This window comes from Triturus cristatus, chromosome 5_2 (genome assembly GCF_964204655.1).
Source record: "Triturus cristatus chromosome 5_2, aTriCri1.1, whole genome shotgun sequence".
In the NCBI taxonomy this organism is placed as follows: Eukaryota; Metazoa; Chordata; class Amphibia; order Caudata; family Salamandridae; genus Triturus; species Triturus cristatus.
Window position 1 is genome coordinate 1,018,113,283 of NC_140588.1, and position 24,849 is coordinate 1,018,138,131.

The window sequence follows — 24,849 nt, forward strand, 5'->3', positions numbered from 1 at the left end:
CCATACCCCATCAGCATCTATGGGGCCGAATCCGACTAGTTCACAGTGCCTCACTTGCCCTCCTAACCATTCCAGAGAGACAAGTGATTTGGTAGCCCAGAACACAACACTCCCGACCCTCTCAGGATCGCCGTAGCAGGCCGCCCCCTTTATTGTCACTCGTAATTGTCCAAAATAAATAGAAAAGAGACACTAAGAGTTTGTTTTTTCAATCTATTGGGGTCTAATGCACCACAACTAGCAAACAAATACAGGTCAGTAATTATCATTAGCATAGCTATTAGACAAAGAGTCCTGTCATATTATCAGACAGATTTGCTTACACCGACCCTCAATATGAAAGCTAATTGATTAAAGGTTATAGATCTGAGTTTGGCAGTGGACCCCATACCTTAGCATTCATAGATAGGTATTCTACATCCCAGCTGATGCAGCTCTGTTTCAGGACCTTTGCATTTTCTGCCAATCTCCACTCTGTGTCTGTTTAGAATGACATATCCCGAGTTATAAAGCAAAACACGTTTTTAAAAACCGTAGCTGGGTGGCTCTATTATGTCTAGGTGCCAGTGTCCGACCACAGAGAATACCAACAAGCATTGGCATAGCCAATAGGTCTCGCTTTTGGGACCTTATAAGTATTTAGTTATGCAGCACAATATCCTTGGTGCAACAACATCAACTGTTGCATGGCTAAACACTTATAAGGTCCCTAAGGCGAGACCTATTGGCTATGCCAATGCTTGTTTGATTACTGTTATACGTAAGCATGGTTTTGGGCATAGCCTGTGGAATTATGCGAGTCTGTGGCCGCTGTATTTCCCACATAACTAAGAATTTGTCGCATTTGCCACTTAATCCATCATCTGCTGCATAATCTGCAGATTTTAACAAAAACATTTTTCTAGATCAATAGGTTCAAACATTACTAAAAGCATGGCAAGACTAGTTCCTGTGCAGTGAAATGCCCTTCGCAAAGGTTGACTAGTCATCTTTCAGTTTATTACTGTATTTGGTTGTTAAACTGGTACTATTGAGGTAAAATCTCTGCCCAGACAGTGTTACCATGTGTAAAAAACACAAAATAGTCAAGTAATACTATCACAAAGTAGTCCGCAATGCCAAGCAAAATTTGCTATTTTTAGACGGCTCCATTGAGTCAACATTGCCACATAACTTGGTCCTCCCCTACCAATAAACTCTAGTGGCCCTGGTTTTGGGGCACATGCTTTTGTATGAAGTTTAAATAGTAAAGAATAATGAAGGTAAACCTAATTCTAGCTCACTTTTCAAAGAAATTGTAGTTCTATAACAGAATAAATATGCCATCACTACGACCCCAGAACTAAAAATAACATCATTACTTGCAATAGATTTTAAAGCAAAATGTAACATTGCTATCTCTCAAAATGCTCGCAAGTTTAGAGTGATACATATTTTAGTGGCGAACAAAGGGCTGTATCTTGATCAATGCAATTAGCAGAAGCAAGTCTAAGATGTACAAAGATTCACCAAAGTGTACCAATTTAAAATAAACACCAGTGAAGCCAGCAGTGCTCGCCTTTCGGACCTATTGGCTTTGGCAGTGCTTTTTAGACATGCTGTACAACATCCCTGATATTATGAAGCATGGCTAAAGAATTAAAGAAAAAGCATTTGACATGGCTATCCGTGTTATTTTGGAGTCATGCGCACCACTCATGCGCTTGCCTTCAAAATGATGAAGGCCCTTTTTTCTGTTCAGTTACTGATCTAAGTTGGATCGGTAACTAAAAACAACAAAAAATACAAAAGTGTTTTTTTTTTTTTTTTTAAAGAAGATGGGGATGGAACGGGTGGTGGAAGCAACTCAGGTATCACGGGAGACAGAAGCAACACAGAGGGTGCAGGTGGGGGTAGGAGAAAGAAACAGCCAAGAGAGCAATGTGGAGTCGGTGAGGGAGATGCAGAAGGGCAAGCAGGAAACAGGGAGAGCAAGGAGGTGGTGAGGAGAAGCAATGGATGAGAGATGGGCATGGGAGGTGGGAAGTAACATGTATTGCTGGACTTGGGAAGAGAAGCAATGTTTGAGACAGCAATGTACAGAGGGCGGGGTAGAAGCACACTGGTGACCATGTAACTGTGGAGACTATGGGAAGAGGAGACGGAGCAACAGGAAAGAGAGGAGAGCGCTGGAGAGAGAAACAACATAGAGGGTATGGGGGAGGAGAAGCAATGTGGAAAAGAGCAACTTGAGCAGGTAGGGAAAAAGCACACAGACGAGGAAAACAATGGGGGAAGCACGCAAGTGCAATATGGAATGGTGCTGGGAGAAGCCCATGGACTACAGATAGATTCAGAGTGCAGAAGGAGAGAAGAGCACGAGGGAACAACTGGAAAAACATGCATTCTCATTAGGTGCTTAACTGAAAAGCAAAAAAGAAATGTGTATTAAGCAAGCAGTAGACGCGTAGAAGCCAGCCAATCAAAAGTGATGGTAACGAGGCAATGCTTCATGGGAGTGACAAGTACAAGACTGACAAGCTGGAATACAAATAAGAAGCAGGAACATGAGTAACAGGAAACCTAACTAATGGTGAGCAATGGGTGGGCTCTAAGCCCCTGTATTTTCTTGGCAACCTCAAAATGTATCTTGTAACAGACAGTGTATGTGCTATCCAGCAGGCGAGACCTAAAATGACTGACAAAGTGTGGACGTTTTGAGAGACAGGACATAGAGAAATGTCCACCTTATGTGCAGTAAGGAGTAACTGTAGTGTAGAAACCTGACACTATTCAGACTTCTCTTGTTAGCTATTGGGAGGTTTGGGTGAATAATAGAAAACAGTTTACATTTTGTACACTCTATGCCAAACCTTTGTGTGTTTTCAACTAATATTGTTGTAAGTTGCTGTTATCATGTGTTCAGGTTGAATTTTTCTTTATTCATGCAGTTTTATTGGTCCTTGTTTTTTTTATTTAAAGTGGCACACAACTTTGCTCCTCCTAAAATGTTCTGCAACAATGCAAAGTTTATCAAACTATTGTTTGCTCTGGCAACCTTGCATGCTGCTGGAATTATTTGTGGTGAGGGTACCCAGAATCATGATGTCCCTGGGATCTACTAGGATCCCTTCCCCCAAAGCTACAGTCCTACACACGTATCATATTCAGTTGTGGTTTTAATACTTGCATTCTGGTGCTCTTAGCTTTGATTTTCAAGTTATAAATGCAGACTACATGTTACCACAGAACACAAATAGGACAACAGGCCTGGATGAGATACTCACACCTGAGACGGGACAACCAGAGATCTTCTGAACAGAACTATCACGATTGTGTCATTTTGACCCCGGGACACCAGACTGAGGACCTTAGTTATATTAGGTAGTGCCCTGAAACGTTTGTAGGAGGCTCAGATGTTGCTTTTGCCCCAATCCAAGTCGTTCTGATGCTCTCAGGAGCACCTACTGCTGCTCATCTCTCCTAGAGCGCTACGCAAACAAATGATGGACGGAATGCTGAATAAATCATACATTCACCCCCAGTCAAGAGATCTGGGTTAAATCCACCGTTCTTATGCTCACCATGCCATCCCAGTTAGACCCAGCCATGTGCAAATCAGTCTTGAACCTGTGCCTCATGGGAACAGTCCAGCCCGAACTGTCAAGCCCGGTCCTCCCTGAAGAGCAGCATATTGTGATATTCAGTAAATTGTGGATTGTTAGAAGTGTCTGGCATATTATATTGAAATGCTCAAGGCCACTCAATGTTTTTGATATATATTTGCAGACATTCACATTTCTATACAAAAACGAGATGAGGAAGAAGTTAGGGATCAAAGAAGGTGAACCAAAACAAATGACTATTGTATAAAGGTCTTAGGTGTACTGAATTAAAAAATGTGATTGGTAAAATTAATTCATCGGCTAATTAGAGTTTCTTTTTAAAATGTTACATTATAATGTGGCGAACAATGAAATGGACTTTCATTGTCTTTTGTATAGCTGGGAATGATTTATAAGATGATGTTTTCAATTGGAAATCATAAAGTTTTTTTGTTTTTTTTTTAAATCAAGAACTCGATGTAAAAGCATTTCTTCCACACCTACCTGGGTAAATAAGACTGATTGTCTTATTTACCCCAGTATAAAACCAGGGCTAAAAGTTAGAGCAGTCTAAGAAAAAAAGGGACCACCCTAACTATTTAGACATGGACAAAGGACACTTGGCAGCTATGCATCAAATCTCCACTGATGAATTATGGTATTACTGCTGTTGTACTCGTAAATAGTAAATCTGCTTCCAAGTCTGTCCAATGAGGCATGCTGGTGTATTGTAGTATTGCTATGTCTACAGTAGGCCTGGGCAGCGAACTCTGCTCCATTAGCGGAGTTTTCCGCACTCCGCGAAGCATGTGGAGTTATGAAAAACTCCGCTCCACGTAGCAGAGCGGAATTTTTTTCTCGCTTGCGCACGTTAAGTTGGCAACCATGAGCAAGGAAAATCCAACACTATTCTACCTCCCAGCGAGATTTCTCAATGTGGGCGGTTGCAGATGGTCGCTATCACTCATGTTGAAAAACGTTCTACCTGCATTGAGGAAGCTGCCAATCGGTTAGAACTTCTACTCGAGCGGCAAAAAGAAGCAGCGCTCTCTTGTGCTGAGAGTGGTGCAGTTAGTGTTGATTTTACAGCGTGGGAAAAACACCAGGTGCTAAAAATCAGCGTGAACGGTGGGACGTAACGCACTGCGCTGTTTGCAGAACTCTGCTTAGCGCAGCTAGTTTTAGTGTCATGTTTCCGCGAACTCCACCCTGGTTTGGGCTACAGCCATGTCTACGCTGCTGCATTGAACATCACAGTGCCCAAGCTCTGCTCTTATACCGGAAATGCCCAAGGCAAGGCAGGAATGTTTAATTGGAGACACCTGGCTTTTTCCAGATGCAGGTATACCATCAAGGAAGCAGCTTCTTAGGGCTTTGCAAAATTTAGAAATTAAGTTAAATGAAAGTCTGTTCCTCACAACTATTCCCAGAGCACAACATCCATTATAACTGTCCAGATCACGTAATAGTTTAATTGCCATGCCACTGTGCCACCACTGGGCTGTGAAAAGGGACGGGGAAGCTGCAAACAGCTGATGCACGCCAGCTAAAGGCTCAGAGATTGCCCTTACACAGGTACGTTTTCAGGCTACTCGAACCTCTTTTTGGGATTGGTTACTTTCCAGACTGTTGTTTGAAATCTGATCAGGCCCTTCAAATGTATCATGGAGCTTGGTTTGCTGTTCTTGGATTTATCAACAGTAATTCTATTTCATACTCTGACACAGACTTGTTGATGAATTCTCTATTAGCATTACTTCCAGCTGTTCAAGTGCTGTTGCCTTTAGGACTACAATTCCCAAATCCCTTTGCACTGCTCTGCTTCCTTCCACAACTGAAACACCCAATGCAAGGAGGTGCGGGATCAATGGGAGACCAGCGTCTTTTCTGAACGCACCCAGGGAAAGAGCTGATTAGCACGTAAGTAAATGAAAACATGCCTGGAGTTATGGTGTGCAGAAAATAGTTCTACAGTTCATACAATAATTCCCAACAAATATTCACCACCTTGATATCCTGCAGCCACTGGGCTTCGTTAGGGTCCTGTGAATATCTGATATGTTCCAATTACTAGACCTGCAATCTGTGCTTCTGATTTCTTGTCACCCCATTCCAAATAAACTCCGATTGTAGCCCTAAAAAACATTAATGATGCATTATGGAATTCAGAGTGCAGTTCTGCCAGTCCTGTGTATAAAATCTGCTTCATACTCTGAGACACCTTTTTGGTGTATTCCTAAATTCCAGTGTGTATTACCCGAGCATATGCTGTTGTAATAACAACTACAATGTAATATTCTGTGTCCTGCTTTCTTTCCAAATCTGAGAGGGCCAGAAAAGGAGGTGGGTGTTTAATAACAGGATCCTATAGATGTGAATGTAAATCCTTCTGTGTTTAAAGAAACCGCCCCCATAGGAAATAATAAAAAAGGAAGAGAAATGACCCAAACTATTTAAAATGTAAAAACGCACATACTTCTGAACCAATGTTTCCACATATGCCCTTTTCCTAAAAATAAATAAGTGCAGATGTTAAAAGAACATGTACGTACGTCATTCTCTATTCGCAATGGTAGCCCTAAATATGTTTTAACAATAATATTTTAAAATCAATAATTCGCAGCAGACAGTTCTATATAGTTCCTTACTTGGCAGCAATAACTGACATTTCAGAACTAAGCACAGAGAATACATATTGCAATCGTGGTAAATCTGACAGAAAGCTGCCATATATTGAAATGGCAGCATCCTCTTGTGAAAATGTGCAAAATGTTGTCAGCACCTCGTTCTATATCGCGTGTAGGTTCCAAACCAACCTATTTAAAACAATGAAAGTTTCCCTCGAGAACAATGAGGGTTAAAGTATTCCGTAAATTCCTTCAGGTGGATTGTTTTTTTAGTAAAAGGCAGCATTTATTTTTTGCCAAAGTATACATTTTCTAAGCACCTTTAATACTAAGCAACTGTACTGTTAATAAAATGCACGCCTTACTAATTCTGTAGGAACTCAAAATGTACATCTGGGACTCTTCTTTGTAGATCTAAAAGTTTACTCCTCTCTCGACCTGAAAGCCCTAACAACTGAACCCAATTGTTTTGATACATCCGGGATTAATGGTCTCATTATATCCTGATGGTAATTCAAAGGCTGTGTGCGCATGTGCAGTGATGATTCCTCTCCCCACCAGCTGCAGCACATGTTCAGAATGCACTAGTTTTGGGACTGAGTAAAGACAACACAGCTTTGGAGGCCGTAACCTACCGGCCTTGTGAGAATAGGGGAACGTTTGCCAACTGCATGCTGGCTATTACAGGCACACAGCTTAAACTCACTGGAAAAGGGGTGTTGGGCAATGAAATTAATGGAGTATGATACACTTCAGTAAATAGAAGAGTTTCTTTGTGACACTGGAAAAACATGTCATGCCGTAGGATGTGTACTAAACGAGAACTTTCCATCATTAGTTTTGCGGAGAATGGTATCAGCAGCTATTGTTGTAGCGTTAAAGCGATCTTCACTTGAAAAAAGAAACATCCCTCACTTTTCTGGATATAATGGTACAGTCCACTATGCTTCCACTATGCTTCCTGGTGGTGGTTCAGACGGTTCAGGAAAAGACAGTGCCAGCTAGCTAATAAAACAAGCGGCCATGAAAGTGATCGCGATCAAACATCAAAGCGGCCATGAAAGTAATCACGGTCAAGCGTGGCGCGCGCGCCCGTGCACATGCACTGTAGCTCTAGGCTGGCCTGGTAGCACTTTTTGGAGCCCTCTCAAAAAGTCTTGCCAGACCAGCACATGCGCTGGGTCAGGCGAGACCTAAAAAGCAGTGTTTGACCTTGCCTAGGCTGTGCATACTAAATCCCAGAAATTGACAAAAACGTGTGCTAACCATATGTGGAAATACAATGTGGCACAAAAACAAGCATTTGCTTTATTAACGTGTGCAAAGCAGAAGCGACCTACAATGTGCATAGTTAGGCTAACATAGGGAAAATTACAATGTCCGTGTAGAAAACACTGGACAACATATTTTAATAAAATCAAAAGGTCTTGGCTAACGCCAGACCTAAAAATGGGGGGATTAGTCCACATTTGTTTGTGCTTTTTATCACACACAGAGTAGGTGGAGGTTAGGGGTGCTGTAAGTGCAGAATAAGTCACTATAGTCTACTTGCCCACTGCCTCAAACGGTGTTAACCACAGGAGGCAATGTAGCCACAATTCACAAACTATTCGTTCATTCTCGAATTTAGTTTTTTACTTTTAATATATTTTTGCTTTCTAATACTAAGCAATTGACATAGGCAACAGATTTTATACTGACCCCTTCTCCTATATGATAACATAGGTTCTTACATAGATCCATTCCTATATATGCATTGATGCAGCTATAATTATGCATGTTTCTCAACTCTACTGGACTGAAGCCTGGCATATTGACATATTTAGAGCTCTCCATCAGGCAGAGATCTGTGCTTTCAGAAAAACGTTCTGAAGTTCCTGAAGCTTTGATGTTTAGTGCAGCCTCATAGGAACGTTTTTTGTTGTTGGTTTTTTTGTTTTTTTTTGTTTTCAAAAACAAACTCACAAAACGAAAATATGTTACTTCCCCTATAGGAAATCCACCTTTTCTGTGTGGCCACTCCAGATTTTTCACATTCTGCTGACCTGTATTATTTTTGCTGACTTCAGAACTCTGAGTACTTTAGCTATACTAACCAGTAGTAAAGTGCCTGTGTTCCGCCTTTAAACATGGTTGAATTGGCAGATACCTCATTGGTATATTTAACTTACCTGTAAGTCTCTAGTATATGGTACAAAGTGTACCCAGGGCCTGTAAGTTAAATGTCACTGGTGGACTGCCGCACCTTTTGTGATGGCAGTGCAAATATGTCTCCAGGCCTACTAGTGTAGTTGGACTGTAGCATTGTAACAACTCCAATTTGACGGGTCGAAATAAATCCTTTTGACAGGTCAAAACCTCCCTACCTTTTAAATATGAATAATTCGTCCCTATGTACACCGTGTCACACAAGGCAAGATGCCTGATATTTAAAAGGACATGTCGAAATCTAATGTTATGATGTCCTTACTGTAACTAGCACCTAAAAGCAATTTTTCACTGTGGCAGGCCAAGCTGTCCCATGTAGAAAACCAGAGTTCAGATTAAAAATCATAAACTGTATCTCTGAAATGGGACTAGCTAGAAAAATAATTAAACAACTTTTTCATTGAAGATTAAGAACTTTTAGCAAATATTAAGGAAAAGTACATTTTAGAAAGTTGCCTGCCTTAAGTTTCCAGAGGCTAAATTGGCATTTGCTCTCTGACTTCTACCAGCCAGTAAATGGTATTTAAGTAGGTGTGAAAATGGTGCAAAGGGCCTCCCAGGCGTAAACAGTAGGCTGACCTGAATGGGCAGAGATGATTCCTCTGACTTGACAAAATACGCAGGGTGGGGTTTAAGCATAATTTTTGACATCAGTGTAAAATCCTGTTTGAATGCCAAATCCTGCATTGCCGGTCTACTGGCTTTTCATATAACACTCTAGGGGACCACTTTAAAGGAATGGAAGCAGGATGCTTAAACAATTCTTGTATATCCACTTTCTGGTTGCTGAAACCCCTACCTTTGTTCTACCAGATTTCTGTCTCTGGGTTTTACATGTAACACTAGGGTGCATTTAAATTGAAGAGAAACAGGATGTGAAAGCAATTCTTGTGTATACGCTGTCTGGTTGCTGGAAAACCCTGGAAAACCCTGTCCACTAAGACATCTGTCTCTGGGTTTATTGTGGGTACAGTGACTACCTCAAACTGGATTTTTCTCTTCTATGTGGGAGGATACTAGGATTACCATAGTAGTACACCACACACACAGCTTTCAGAGCCCTAATTTAGTGTGCCGAAGACTTTCGCCATCTTCAAAATGCCCGAAGTGAGTGGGGTTGGCCCCGGGAACTATTACCCTATTGGTTAGGGCATGCTCAGAAGTAATTTCCACCCACAAGCTCATGTCAGGCAAGCACCCACTGCAGACCAATCCTGGACCGGGGGAAGATCAGAAGAGGACTGAACCTACTATCTTTAACCAGAGAAGAGCCCTGGAGACCAGGACCTGCTCTCTGTGCACCCAGGAGGAAGAATTGGACTCCAAGCATGATTAAGCAGACCTCCTCTTAAAGGTACAGAGACACAACAAGCTACAAGAGGTTTTTTCCTGCAATGCCCTAGCTGACCAGTGGCAACTGGACCTGAACTAGACCCTACTGTTTGGCCTCTCCCGAGGGGCTTTAGCGGCATACTCCTGTGGTGGATTGGGACTAAAAGATTTAAATCAGAAGGAAATATTTTTGACCAGGATGAATCTGGCTACTGTACCCGAGCCACACTTCATCGCAATCAGCGGCAAATTTCATTTAGTTCCTGTTCCCGTTCTACAGCAATCATTGACTATCATTGGCACTTTATTCTTATTTGAATTATTTGTATGGAAAAGTTTAAAAATTCATATATCTGGGTCTGCTTTTTGATTTTTGTGATTTTGGTATTGTTTATAAAATTTTATTCTATTTTTCTAATTCGGTTTGGGATTTTCATTGTTTTGGTTTTCGACATTATTACTGTTTTTGTTGTGCAAAATACTTTACGCATTGCCCTAAGTTAAGCATTTCTGCTCTGTGCTATTGCTGCCAGGGACTTGAGCTCAGCTTTCAGGCCAGGCCGCTCCCCCGCCGCATCATCACACCCTGCTGGTTCCTGCCCCTCGCTACTGCTGCTACTGCTGGTAGTTCGAGGCCCTCCTCCACCCACAGGCTCCCGCCTGCGCCTCATCCCTGGTGGCCCAGTGGTGGGCTGTAAGTATTGTAAGTATTGCTCTGTCTGTTTCTGTCTGCTTTCTCTCTTTTTTTGCTCATTTGTGCTTGCTCTGTCCATCCGATTGTGTTCTGTCTGCTTTCACTCTCGCTGCTCATCTGTGCTTGTTTTCTGTCAATCTGATTGCGTTGTGTCCCTGTCTACCTCACTTTCTTTCCATTTTTCGTGATCCCCTGTTGTGCTGCCTCTGCTCCCCTCTGCTCCCCCCCCTGAGTGAATAAAGTTGTCTCCTTGTCTTTTTTGCTTTTTTCGCCGTCCTTTCCTCCTTTCCCCGCCGCCCGCTTCCCGCTCTTTTCCGCCGCTGCGTCCCCTGCGTCCCCGTCCCTCCCATTGGCTCCCGCTACCCGCCTCCCAGCTGCTCCTCCCACCCTCCACCCCTTCTTAATGCAGGACGCTGTGCGTCCGCGCCGCTGGCGCGCCAGAGGCAAGCCCGTCTGCGCCTGTCCGCACCTGGACCGCACCCAGCGCAAGAACCCCTGGCCCCCAACAGGCCCACCACGCACGACGGACCTTCGACGCAGCCACCCTCCTTGCACTCCACACCGGCCGCTCGACTGCCTGCTACCAAGCCACCCCGAAGCGCACTCATGGACCATTCTCTTGCCGAAACTGCTGCTACACCAGGACCCGAACCACCGCCTCCCACACCAGCCCAGGAAACAACAACGACCTCAAGTGCATCCTACTCAACACCCGCTCTGTACACAAGCACGCCATCGAACTCTGGGACCTCCTCGACTCAACAGCCCCGGACGTCGCGTTCCTGACGGAAACATGGATGAACGCCTCCTCGGCCCCTGACATCGCCATTGCCATCCCAGATGGCTACAAAATCATCTGGAGGGACCGTACCAACAAGCCCGGAGGAGGAATCGACATCGTCCACAGGAACACCCTCAGAGTCACGTCCAGCACCGGAGAAACACTCAGCACCGCCGAGCACCTACACTTCCAGATCCACACCGACCCCAAGACCACCCTCAGAGGAACACTCATCTACAGACCACCGGGTCCACGCCCACAATTCAACAAATCCATTGCCGACTTCATCAGCACGCACGCCCTCGCCACCACAGAGTACATCCTCCTGGGGGACCTGAACTTCCACCTGGAAAACAACAACGACAACAACACCACCACCCTGCTCGACAACCTCTCCAACTTTGGACTGAAGCAAATAGTGAACACCCTGACCCACCACACAGGCCACACGCTGGACCCCATCTTCTTTGCCAGCACCAACGTCACGGTCAGCCACACCACCACTCTCCACTGGACCGACCACCGATGCATCCACTTCTCCTACAAGAAACTCACCGCACACATCCAACCGCCGCAGATCCCCCGAAGATGCTGAAGCAAAGTCACCATTGACCAGCAGACCGCCGCCCTCGCCCATGGCCCCCTGGCCAACGCCTCGGACACCAACACCACCGCCTGAAACCTCACACAGTGGATCAGCAACTGCGCTGACACCCTCGCCCCTATCAAGAACCCTCCGAACAAGCACAACAGCAGGAGAACCACATGGTTCACCACAGACCTCAAGGACTCCAAAAAATCCAGCCGAACTCTAGAAAAAGCCTGGCGCCAAGAACAGACTGCGGACTTCAGAGAGCGCATAGACAACAACGCACACAACAGCAAGGAGCTCTTCAGCATCGTGAAGGAACTCTTCAACCCAAGCTCCAACTCCAACAACATCCCCCCTCACAGGACCTCTGCGACTCCCTCACGGCCTTCTTCCACCGCAAGATCGCCGATATACACGACAGCTTCGCAAACCAGACGCCTCCACCAGCCCCAGAACCAACGCCCCCCACCCCCCTCCTCAGTCGCTGGACCCCCGTCAACACCGAAGACATCACCCAGATCATGAACACCATCCACTCCGGCTCTGCATCCGACCCCTGCCCTCACCACATCTTCAACAAAGCAGACACCATCATCGCACCCCACCTCCGAGACATCATCAACAGCTCCTTCGAATCTGCCACCTTCCCTGAGAGTTGGAAACACGCTGAAATCAACGCCCTCCTTAAGAAGCCGACAGCAGACCCCAAGGACCTCAAGAATTTCCTGCTCATCTCCCTGCTCCCCTTCCCGGCGAAGGTCACCGAGAAAGCAGTCAACAAGCAACTGACCAACTTCCTCGAAACCAACAGCTCCCTCGACCCGTCCCAGTCTGGCTTCCGCTGCAACCACAGCACCGAGACCGCCCTTATCACCACCACCGACGACATCAGAACCCTGCTCGACAACAGAGAAACCACAGCTCTCATCCTCCTAGACCTCTCAGCTGCCTTCGACAAGGTCTGCCACCGCACCCTAAAAACATGTCTCCACAACACAGAGATCCAGGGAAAGGCCCTGGACTGGATCTCCTCCTTCCTCACTGACAGAACCCAGAGAGTCCGCCTACCCCCGTTCCACTCAGAGGCCACCAAGATCATCTGCGGCGTACCCCAAGGCTCATCACTCAGCCCGACGCTCTTCAACATCTACATGAGCCCCCTCGCCGACATCGTCCGCGCACACAAACTCAACATCATCTCCTACGCCGATGACACCCAGCTGATCCTCTCCCTGACCAGAGACCCAGTCACCACCAAATCCAACTTCCAAGAAGGAATGAGGGCCGTCGCTGAATGGATGAAGATCAGCCGCCTAAAACTGAACACAGACAAGACGGAGGTCCTCATCCTTGGACCATCCCCCTCTGCCCGGAATGACTCCTGGTGGCCCGCCGCCCTGGGCACAGCACTGACACCCACCGACCACGCACGCAACCTAGGGTTCGTCCTGGACTCATCGCTCACTATGACCAAGCAAGTCAACGCCATCTCCTCCTCCTGCTTCAACAGCCTCCGAATGCACGAAAAATCTTCAAATGGATCCCCACGGAAACAAGAAGGACTGTCACCCAAGCCCTCGTCACAAGCCGGCTCGACTATGGCAACGCACTCTATGCAGGGACAACGGCCAAGCTACAGAAAAGACTGCAACGCATACAGAATGCTTCCGCACGTCTCATCCTGGACATCCCTCGCCACAGCCACATCACCGCCCACCTGAGAGACCTGCACTGGCTCCCCGTCAACAAGAGGATCACGTTCAAGCTCCTCACCCACGCACACAAAGCGCTCCACAACGCCGGACCCGAATACCTCAACAAACGCCTCTTGTTTCGCACCCGACTCGCCAACTCCGCTCAGCCAGCCTCGCCCTCGCCACCGTACCACGCACCAGAAGAACAACTACAGGCGGCAGATCCTTCTCCTACCTCGCCGCCAAGACCTGGAACTCCCTCCCCACCCACCTCCGACTGAACCAAGACCTTCTCACCTTCAGGAGACACCTCAAGACCTGGCTGTTCGAGCAGGAGCAGCACCCCCCCCACCCTCAGCGCCTTGAAACCCTCGCGGGTGAGTAGTGCGCTCTATAAATGTACTGATTGATTGATTGATTTAGTGACTTTGAGGGTTCCCTTTGACGAGGGTTTGTGATTATTTGTTGAGGTGGGTAGTCACCCCTCCCAAATAGTAATCCAATTTCTTATATACCCTGACAATAGAGTAGAGGAGCTGCAAGTTTGGTGAACAGGGTACTCTGCTGTGCTTGTGGCTGAGTACTCTGTGTACCAAATTATAAATAAGGCCCTTTGTATAAAAACTATTGGCTTGTCATAGCTTGGAAAACATTCACACATCTGGCCACAATGTGGACTTTTTAGAATCTCTTACAAATTTTTGATAATTGTTAATTACTCGTCTTCAGTTGTTCGAGAATGTGGTTGTTCATTTTCTGATGAATGAGCACCCATGGTCTCTGCTTTTTCAAGTCATATTCAGTGTGCATTCTCATCTCTGTTTGGGGGAAAAGCCAACAGAATGCTGCGGGCACAACCAAGACCTCTGAGACGGCAGCTGAGCTCATGTATGCTGCTGATGTCACTAAGGTTCTCATGCCAGTAGCAGAAAAGGAAGTTGCTAAGGTCTCAGTCTTGGCATCCAAAACAGGGAGTGCTGTCTGCATCACAGGATCCATCACTCATATTTACTCACCCATATGCTCTGGAGTCCCGATTGCTTTACACCACAATGGCCTGATCGCTTTGCCCTGGGTACGTCCTATTGTCATAGTTCCAAAAAAAGATACTGATGACATCAGGATGCGTGTGGACATGAGGATCCCTAATAGTGCTATTGAAAGAGAACGTTACCCAGGCCCTCCTTTAAATAATATGATAAGTACTATAAATGAAGCAACAGTATTTTCAATGTAAAGGATATCATCAGTTAGTAATTGATAACCAGTCAAGGTACATAACAACATTTTCAACGCACCTAAGATTATTTAGGTACAAGCGATTGAACTTTGGAATTTGTTCTGCAGCAGAAATTTTTCAAGAAATCACAAAGAATGTCATAAGACCAATACAAAATTGTATGAATTACAGTGATGATATTTTAGTCTTTGGAAAAACACAAGAAGAACATGATCAAGCATTAGAGAAAGTATGTCAACAACTTGAAGAGGCTGGATTAACTTTAAATGAAAAGAAATGTTAAATAAATAAGAATGAATTAACATTTTTTGGTCACATATTTTCAGAAAAGGGATGAGACCAGATCCTATCAAAATAACAGCCTTGAATGCAATGCAACGACCAAAAGATATAGCAGAAGTGAGATCTTTTCTTGGAATGGCAAGTTACTGTGCAAGAGATATAAAAAAAGTTGCGACCATAAATTCACCTCTGAGAGAGTTAACAAAGAAAGGAAAAAAAATTAAATGGAATATTGAATGTGATCAAGTGTTTTAAAAAATAAAGTTGGAAATAACGAACGCAGCAAATTTAAAAGATTTTGACCCACATCTATGTACAGAACTAATAGTGGATGCCAGTCCGGTAGGTTTAGGTGCGATTTTGGTACAGCATAAACCTGGAAGAGAAAGTCAGTGGTATGTAGTTTCGCATGCCAGTAAACGTTTATCTGAAATAGAACAAAGGTATTCACAGCCAGAGAAAGAAAGTTTAGCCGTTGTTTGGGCATGTGAACATTTTCATGATTTTATCTATGGAAAGTCATTTGTGATTGTCACTGATCATCAGGCGCTAGTCTCCCCCGAGAATTGAAAGATGGGGAATGAGACTCATGGATTATGACTTCAAAATTATCCATAAACCACGTAAAGAACACAATCCAGCGGATTATTTATCAAGGCATCCAACAAAAACAATAGACGAAGATCAGCTAGAGGTGGAAGAATACATACATTTTATAGTAAGGTCTGCAGTTCCAGGAATTGTTAAAGAAAGTGAACTAATGGAAGAAACAGAAAACGACAGTACTCTCCAAGAAGTAAAAAAAATCTTGCATGAAAACAAGTGGAGATTAATAACAAATGGAAGTCAATTTCATAGAAATGTTAAAAAAACATGATATACTAGCATTCAAAAACATAAGTTCAGAGCTGTCCATAACCTCATCAGGAATATTACACAGAGGAACTAAAATAATAATACAGAGAGTCTTCAACGCCGTGTGATTGATCTAGCTCATGAAAGCCATCTAGGTATCTCAGCAAAAAAAACTTTCTAGGAGAAAAATTATGGTTTCCAAGATTAGATAAACAGGTAGAAGAAATTATTCAATCTTGTCATGTCTGTCAATGCACTGTAAAAGAAAAAGGTATTGAAGAATTACATATGTCAGATCTACCAGATGCTGTATGGTCAAACTTAGCAGCATATATTTATGGGCCATTAGAGTCTGGACATTATTTGCTAGCAATAGTAGATGAGTATTCTCGTTTTCCAATTGTGAAACTAATATCTTCCACCTCCATTTCAACAGTGCTTCCAGTATTAGATGAAATATTCTCGACATGGGGAACACCTAATGTATTGAAGACAGACAATGGGCCACCGTTTAGCGGAGAAGAATTTGGAAAATGTATGAAAAACTTGGGAATAATACACAGAAGAGTAACTCCAATATGGCCGAGAGCAAATGGAATGGTAGAAAGATTGATGGCAACTATTAAAAAAGTGGTACAGAGAGCGAAACTTTCACAAAGTTCTATAAATCAAGCACTATGTCAAATTTTAAGAGATTATAGAAATACTCCGCATCCATCAACCGGAAAATGCCCGTCAGATTTAATGTTTGGGCAATCAAGGCGAACCCGTTTACCACAGTTACCCTCATTCCCTCCAAAAGTGCACAATGAAGTCCTAGAAAAGGACAAAGAAGCAAAAAAAAAATGAAATATTACGCAGAAAAAGGAAAAAAAAGCCAAAGTCAAGATTATCAAGTTGGTGACCTGGTATTAGTTCGACAACAACAAGTTAAAAAATCACAAACCAGATTTCACCCTACACCTTTGGAAATTACAAAAATACAAGGCACAGCAATGACTGCAGAAAATGAAAATAGAACAATAACAAGAAATAAATCTTTCTTTATAAAAACTAGGTCAAATGCTGAACAAGGAATTCCACACTCAAATGACCAAGAAGATGATTGGATACAGAGAAAATCAGAAAGAATTTCAAAAAGACCGGAAAGACTAATAGAACAATGTTGATCTGTTTACTTTATTTATATTCTTTTTTTTTTTTTTTTTTTTTTTTTGCGTTATTGTTTTAGGGGGGCGGGGGGAGAATGTAGTAATGTGTAATGACATTATGATGTCATTAGTTCTAAAAGAATGTTAAGGCTTAAGAAATGCACAAGGGGCATTCAACTGATATACTAAGATGACTATGGAAGCTAACTTACTAGCTCCATTAAAGGATACTATTAAATTATATTCTTTGTGTCTGGAGAACTCTTTTACAACCTGAACATCCGTACGGTCATACCTGCTCTCTAATGACGCCATTAGCCCTACTCAAAGTTGTTACCTTTTTATGAAGAATATATCTTTCCCACTTTATCATGGCGGCCATCAGATGCATTTAATATAATTCAATGCCTTTTGCCACAGTTACTCTGCACTTGAGACCTTGCAGTCCTCACTCTGTTTTCAAGCATTTTCCCAAATTTTGCTATTTCTCTCCAACTTTGTTCCTGATTTTCTTAAAGTTTTTTGCTGGCTATGTATTTGCCTGAAGTCTTTGCTGTTATTGGCTTCATAAACCCATGTAAGCCAGGTCACCTGTTTAAGAATTGAGATGGAGAAGAAATTATTATTCTGTAGCACTAGAACATATAATTAATATGTTACTCCAATATTTATTTGGCTCTGGTGATTCCCTGCTTCCTCACCAAACTGCATCCAAACTTTGTAATTAATAGTCCCACCAGCACCCATATTTTGGCCGTCCTGCTCGTTATTCTGGAGCGGCTTACGTCAGCACGTCCCTCCATTCTCTTCTGGTCTTATATTTCCAGAGTAGGGTTTTATGATGGGGTTCAATGATGCACTATCATCATTTTTGCAGTATAAGGTGCTTAACTGTACCGCTTTAAGAATACCATGCCTACAAGAATTCCTTCTTTGTGACCCAGAAATGTCAACGTTCTTGATTCTCGTGTTCAACTACAGTCCTTTCTTGAGTTCTTGGTACCGACTGGCAGCAAAAATGTTTAAAAAAAACAAATAAATGAGGGAGTTTGGGGACCATGGGAAGCTTGGTGGGGGATAGACCTAGAGGTAGAGGGAGGGGGAGCAGGGAAACAGGAAGAGAAAATAGTGCCTTCCATGCAGGGAAAAACAAGGCCTGGAAGCAGTGGAAGCATACCTCATCCAACCAGAACACAGAGACCAAAATGCTCCTGGGTGGGACTAACACAGGAATAGGGCAGAAAGCCATCGAAGAAGGCAGGTCAGAAAATGCAAAATTTGTAAAATTGTTAATTATATGTATGACATCACTAGATGTGAAAATGAATGTGCAAAAACTTTACTCGGTGACAATTTTTTTGTTTATGCAGAGTTTTACATAACGCAAACTTGACCCGAATCCAATCGGGTATCAGAGCGCTTTATATAGCACCAGTTACGTTACATGAGAGAACACATTCATTTTTTGTTAGGCACGGGGAGATTAAGTGATTTGCCCAGAATCACAGGATGTTCAGCGTCATTACCGAGACTCGAACCCAGTTCCGAGGTCAAGCGCCCTAGCCGTTAGGCCAACTCCTCTCCTCATTTGCATTGAATGATGTATAAATGCATGGAAATCAATAAAGATGGGTTGTAAAAATGAGGTGCACGAAGTTAAAACAGCCCACGTCTTCTCCTCACAAACAAGAAGAACGCCAATTACAACCTCAGTCACATGGTTAAAAAACAAGCATTGACAAAGCCACCACTAATAAGCTGAGCTACTTTTTTTGCTATTTTTTTAAAATTTATTTTTAAATACTTTTATCATCTTCCGTGGTCAGAATGCCTAAAGACCACAAACAAGAGCCGTAGAGGACCATGCACTCTAGAGCCCTTTAGTCTAAAGCCCTCAATCTGGGTATGATTGAAATATAGAGACAGCATTCCTTTGTCACTGTTTTTGGGTCCTGAAACATGTAGGGTAGCAGAGTGTTAAATAAGAAGATAAAACGCTGGGAGGCACCGCACAACAGTCTCCTGAATTGGTGTCTGCTTCCTGGGGCAATACCCACATGGAAATGCAGATTAAGAAACCCCTTGAAAAGGCTTATGGGTTCGTTTTTCGTGGACTGTGAAGTGCCCTTTTTTTTCTTTTTTCTTTTTTCTTTTCTTTCTTTTCTTTGTATTTTTAGGACCAGGCAGGAAGAATTTACTGGATCGGATTGCTCTGCATTTTTTGGGGCACATTACTTATCATGCTAGGGAATAATCTCTCATCATTTGAGTTTAAAGAATACAAGGGAATAAAATTTGAGCTGCCACTAGTCTCGAAGAGCAGGGGTGTCACGCAGTACAGACAAGTGGTACGGAAGCATCACGGACATCTGTTATGCTTTATTTATGTGAGAGCTGTTTTTATTGTAATCGCTTAATTGCATTAGAAACTGTGCTTATGCTAACATATGTCCGTATTTGTACTGTCCTCCATCTTGAATCACTGTCCTAGTATGTCACATGAAGACTAGTATTACTGTTTATTGTTGTAAATAAAGAAATGCAAGTTTGCTATAACAAAGAGCGTTTCCAGAGGCTTTTCCTAGCGCTGTGCTTAACCAAGGACTTTCAAGCTGTCCCAAGATATTGGATTACAATGTATCACTAGTATGTTTGCACAAAGCTTTGAGAACAACTAAATCCTATGTAACACATGAGAGAATTCCTAAATGCATTCTGTTGTAAAATGTTTCCTTTTGCTTGTTCCTTATTGGGGCCTATCCTGAGACACATGTACTTGTTTAGAATGTAACAAAGTCTTTGTCTAAAGTTCTATAAAAGAACATGCATTTCTCTGTATCCCAGAACCCCTATTCCCCACCTATAGAAGGCACGCCTAAGGCAAGCCCTTCTGCGCCGATCCGCGTACGGATCGCGGCAAGCGCAGCCACGCTCCCCCTTCCTGACCCCACGCCAGAGTTTGTTGGTCCAGGAAGCAACTATGTGACTTGAAGGGGGTGAGTTGCCCCTAACCGACAAGTTTGGATTTTAGTGGGCAGGGTCACACTCAGAAGCAATGCTGTAGCCACTGCTCCTTGGCCGTAGGGGGTTTTGACGGATTAAACAGGAGGGGATCGCTAGCGGCCAAAACCTTGACAGCGGGAACTAAAGATATTACACCCAATATCAAGGCTTGTTTAGTTAATTGTAGGTCCCTGCCTAAACATGCAGATGATATCTGGCTCACTCTTGAGTCTGGTTCTTGGGACCTTATGTTCTTGATCTGGTTAAGGGATTCGTCCAACCCTGATATACTCTTGGCCATACCAGAAGGTTTTAAGATCTCCACGGTTAACCAAGCTAACAACAGGCTGGGGGTGGAGGGGCTTGAGATTATTTCGAGAGATGGTTGGGAGAATTCCTGGAAAAGACTTGAGAACCTAGGGCTGGTTGAGGCTATGTCTTTTTTCTATTAAAACTTCCCCCGGGCTCACCATTGCTGGAATTTTTGTCTATAGACCCCCGGACTCTGAATCCACCCACATGTTGAAGCTTTTTGACATCATTACCGACCTTTCACTGAGATACGCTAACTTTACGGTTCTCGGTGATTTTAATGTCCATATGGACAATGACAACTGTTCCCTGGCATCACAGGTAACCGACATGCTTCAGGGGTTGAATTTGACACAACTGGTTACTGATCCCATATATCTGATTGGTCATATGCTGGACCTCAGCAAACCAAAGGAAATGATGGACAGAGTGTTGAACATTGCAAGCACTCACCCCCAGTCAACTGATCTGAGTTTAATCCACAACCGTTCTTTAGCCCACTCTGCCACCCCATTTCAGACATGGCCATATGCAAATCAGTCTGACCCTGTGCCTCATGGGAACAGTCCAGCCCGAACTGCCAAACCATGTCTTCCCTGGACCGGAAACAAGCTTCCTAGGACCGGTTTCTGGCATTTCAGCCGTCTTCAGCCAGGCTTGCTTGAATCCAGTGGCAAAGTAAGCAAGGGACTCACGTCTGAGCATACCCTGCCAAATTATGGCGAACAAAGCAAAACCAAAGGAAATGATTGACGGATTGTTGCACATTGCAAGCACTCACCCCCAGTCAACTGATCTGGGTTTAATCCACCACCGTTCTTTAGCCCACTCTGCCACCCCAGTTCAGACATGGCCATATGCAAATCAGTCTGACCCTGTGCCTCATGGGAACAGTCCAGCCCAAACTGCCAAACCATGTCTTCCCTGGACCGGAAACAAGCTTCCTAGGACCGGTTTCTGGCATTTCAGCCGTCTTCAGCCAGGCTTGCTTGAATCCAGTGGCAAGTAAGCAAGGGACTCACGTCTGAGCATACCCTGCCAACTTATGGCGATCAAAGCAAAACCAAAAGAAATGATGGACGGAGTGTTGAACATTGCAAGCACTCACCCCCAGTCAACTGATCTGGGTTTAATCCACCACCGTTCTTTAGCCCACTCTGCCACCCCAGTTCAGACATGGCCATATGCAAATCAGTCTGACCCTGTGCCTCATGGGAACAGTCCAGCCCGAACTGCCAAACCATGTCTTCCCTTGACCGCAAACAAGCTTCCTAGGACCGGTTTCTGGCATTTCAGCCATCTTCAGCCAGGATTGCTTGAATCCAGTGGCAAAGTGAGCAAGGGACTCACGTCTGAGCATACCCTGCCAACTTATGGCGAACAAAGCAAAACCAAAGGAAATGATGGACGGATTGTTGCACATTGCAAGCACTCACCCCCAGTCAACTGATCTGGGTTTAATCCACCACCGTTCTTTAGCCCACTCCGCCACCCCAGTTCAGGCATGGCCATATGCAAATCAGTCTGACCCTGTGCCTCATGGGAACAGTCCAGCCCAAACTGCCAAACCATGTGTTCCCTGGACCGGAAACAAGCTTCCTAGGACCGGTTTCTGGCATTTCAGCCGTCTTCAGCCAGGCTTGCTTGAATCCAGTGGCAAAGTGAGCAAGGGACTCACGTCTGAGCATACCCTGCCAACTTATGGCGAACAAAGCAAAACCAAAAGAACTGATGGAAGGTGTGTTGAACATTGCAAGCACTCACCCCCAGTCAACTGATCTGGGTTTAATCCACCACCGTTCTTTAGCCCACTCTGCCACCCCAGTTCAGACATGGCCATATGCAAATCAGTCTGACCCTGTGCCTCATGGGAACAGTCCAGCCCGAACTGCCAAACCATGTCTTCCCTTGACCGCAAACAAGCTTCCTAGGACCGGTTTCTGGCATTTCAGCCATCTTCAGCCAGGATTGCTTGAATCCAGTGGCAAAGTGAGCAAGGGACTTACGTCTGAGCATACCCTGCCAACTTATGGCGAACAAAGCAAAACCAAAGGAAATGATGGACGGATTGTTGCACATTGCAAGCACTCACCCCCAGTCAACTGATCTGGGTTTAATCCACCACCGTTCTTTAGCCCACTCTGCCACCCCAGTTCAGTTCGGACATGGCCATATGCAAATCAGTCTGACCCTGTGCCTCATGGGAACAGTCCAGCCCGAACTGCCAAACCATGTCTTCCCTGGACAGGAAACAAGCTTCCTTGGACCGGTTTCTGGCATTTATGCTGGACCTCATCTTTTCAAATGATCCTGCACTGAGAGTTGATGCTCCTGTGCCATTAACCTGGTCTGATCACCTGTTAATTCCTTTTAGTTTGTCCTGGTCGAGCCGGAATAATAGTTCCAGGTCTTCTTATGAGGAGAGGAGAAATTGGAGGAAAGTCTCCATAGAGTCCTTGGGTCCCGTTCTTTTCAGTACGCCCCTTAAATCGACCGGCGATCCAAGCACTGAGGCTGCTCTTTTCAATGATTGGGTTATCTCAGCTCTCGATGTAATTACTCCAGTTAAAACTATAAAATCAGCCAGGAATAAGCCTTCTGCTCCATGGTTTTCGACAGAACTTCACTGTGAGAAAAGCTCCTGTAAAAGGTTACAGCATATATGGCGAAAAACCTACGACCTAGAGGCTAAATCTGCCAACAAAGCAGCTTTAAAAATATTTCATGGCCACAAACGCAGCATGATCAGAAATTATGTTGCTAACCAAATCAAGGCCTCTGATTATTCTCCAAAGGAAGTCTTTAAGATTGTGCAGGGTTTCATGAAACCACAAGCAATGAAAAGCACCTTTGTCTCCTCTGCCACTTTATGTGATAATTTATCGACTTTCTTCCAGGAGAAGGTCCAAGCAATTTATTCTGCCTTCACTGTGGAGAGGTCCGATACTACAACTCTTTTGCCTATTATACTTTCCAATGTTTGGGATGAATTCCGCCCATACGGCTTAGAATCTTCCCTCTTGGATCTGAAGAGAGTTAAGTCGGGTTCACCACTTCACCCTTGTTCTGTAAGTTTTTTTAAATTGCTGGCTCCTCTGCTCAAACCCCATTTGAATTCAATCTGGAATGCCTCTGTCGACAGGCTGCTATCCGTCAATATGGAAACAGGCCTATGTTTTGCCGATTCTTAAGAAAGAAGATGCGGACCCTGCGGTACTTAAGAATTTTAGGCCAATTTCTCTTCTGCCAGCATCCACAAAAATCCTAGAGAAGGAAGTTCAGCGGCAGTTATCCAACTTCCTGGAGGTTAATAGCCACCTCCATGACTCTCAGTCAGGCTTTAGGGTGGGCTATAGTATAGAGACTGCTCTGCTGGAAGTGGCGGAGACTATACGCGAATCTTTAGACCAGGGCGCCTGCGCCATGTTAGTGCTGTTGGACTTGTCCGCAGCCTTTGATACGGTATCCCACCCAATTCTATTAGAAAGACTTGCACTGCTAGGAGTTGTTACATGAATTCCTTTAGCTTGGTTCCGTTCCTTTCTTAGGGCCCGGTCATAGCAAGTGTTCCTCCACCCCCATGTCTCATCTTTAAGCCCTCTTGTGTGCGGAGTCCCACAGGGCTCAGCGTTGAGCCCCACTCTATTCAAGGTTTATCCTACCCCCCTGGCATCAGTAGTTGAGCATTGTGGAGTCCGAGTGGTCTCATATGCCGCTGATACCCAGCTGGTGTTCTCCTTTAAAGATCACGCAGAGGTCGCTTTAGGCAGATTTAGGCAATGTCTGATGGATATTTCTTCATAGATGACTGACAGCTGCCTGAAGTTGAATACCGACAAAATGGAGGTTATTTTCTTGAATCAACCTTCTCCACCACGGTCCAATCTCTGGTGGCCGGAGGAGCTTAATCCCCCTCCCCGTTCCTGTCACAACAGTCAGAAATTTAGGCTTTAAATTTGATTCTAAACTTTCGGGCAAGGTCCAGATTGGGAAAGTTTCCGCATCCTGTTTCTGGAAACTGAAAGCTCTGCGGAGATTCCTTCATCTTCTGCCGATGGACTGCAGTGAAAAAGTGGTCCGTGCCCTTGTTACATCTCAACTGGATTATGCCAATAGCTTGCATTTGGGCCTTCCAGACTATTTTATTAGAAAACTGCAGACCATCCAGAATGCCGCTGCTAGGCTTCTTAGAAACGTGCCGCGGCGTCATCATATCGCCCCTCATCTCTGCAGCCTCCGGTTAGGAGGAGAACAGAGTTTAAAGCACTATCTTTGGCTTTCAGAGCCTCAAGAGATAGCGGCCGGAATACCTAAAGCAGGGACTCCAGAATTAAAGCCAGACTAGGACCCTGTGATCCAATTCTCAGGAGTTGCTCCGGATTCCTCGCTTTACAAAGACTAGGATTGACGGGCGAGCTTTCGCGGTGAGAACTGCTACCCTCTGGAATTCCATGCCTGCCCATCTCTGTAAAGCAGAGTTGCAATTTGCATTTA

At 44.4% G+C, this 24,849-nt stretch overlaps 1 protein-coding gene and 1 long non-coding RNA gene across 3 annotated transcripts in view; one reads left to right on the top strand and one right to left on the bottom strand.

Annotated features, from left to right (window-relative positions):
* Nucleotides 1-24,849, bottom strand: part of LOC146829600 (uncharacterized) — a 104,361-nt gene that overhangs the window by 61,598 nt on the left and 17,914 nt on the right. The window lies entirely within an intron of this gene.
* LOC146829601 (uncharacterized) overlaps nt 1-24,849 on the top strand; it is a 165,138-nt gene that overhangs the window by 46,553 nt on the left and 93,736 nt on the right. Inside the window, exon 6 of one of the 2 annotated variants that reach the window (XM_085608302.1) lies at nt 16,326-17,022. The exons of the other annotated variant lie outside the window; for it this stretch is intronic. Within the exon in view, the coding sequence (XP_085464428.1) occupies nt 16,326-16,738 (413 nt within the window). The 3' untranslated portion in view covers nt 16,739-17,022. Of the gene's footprint in view, nt 1-16,325; nt 17,023-24,849 lie in introns of those variants that run through there. 2 annotated transcript variants of the gene reach the window in all.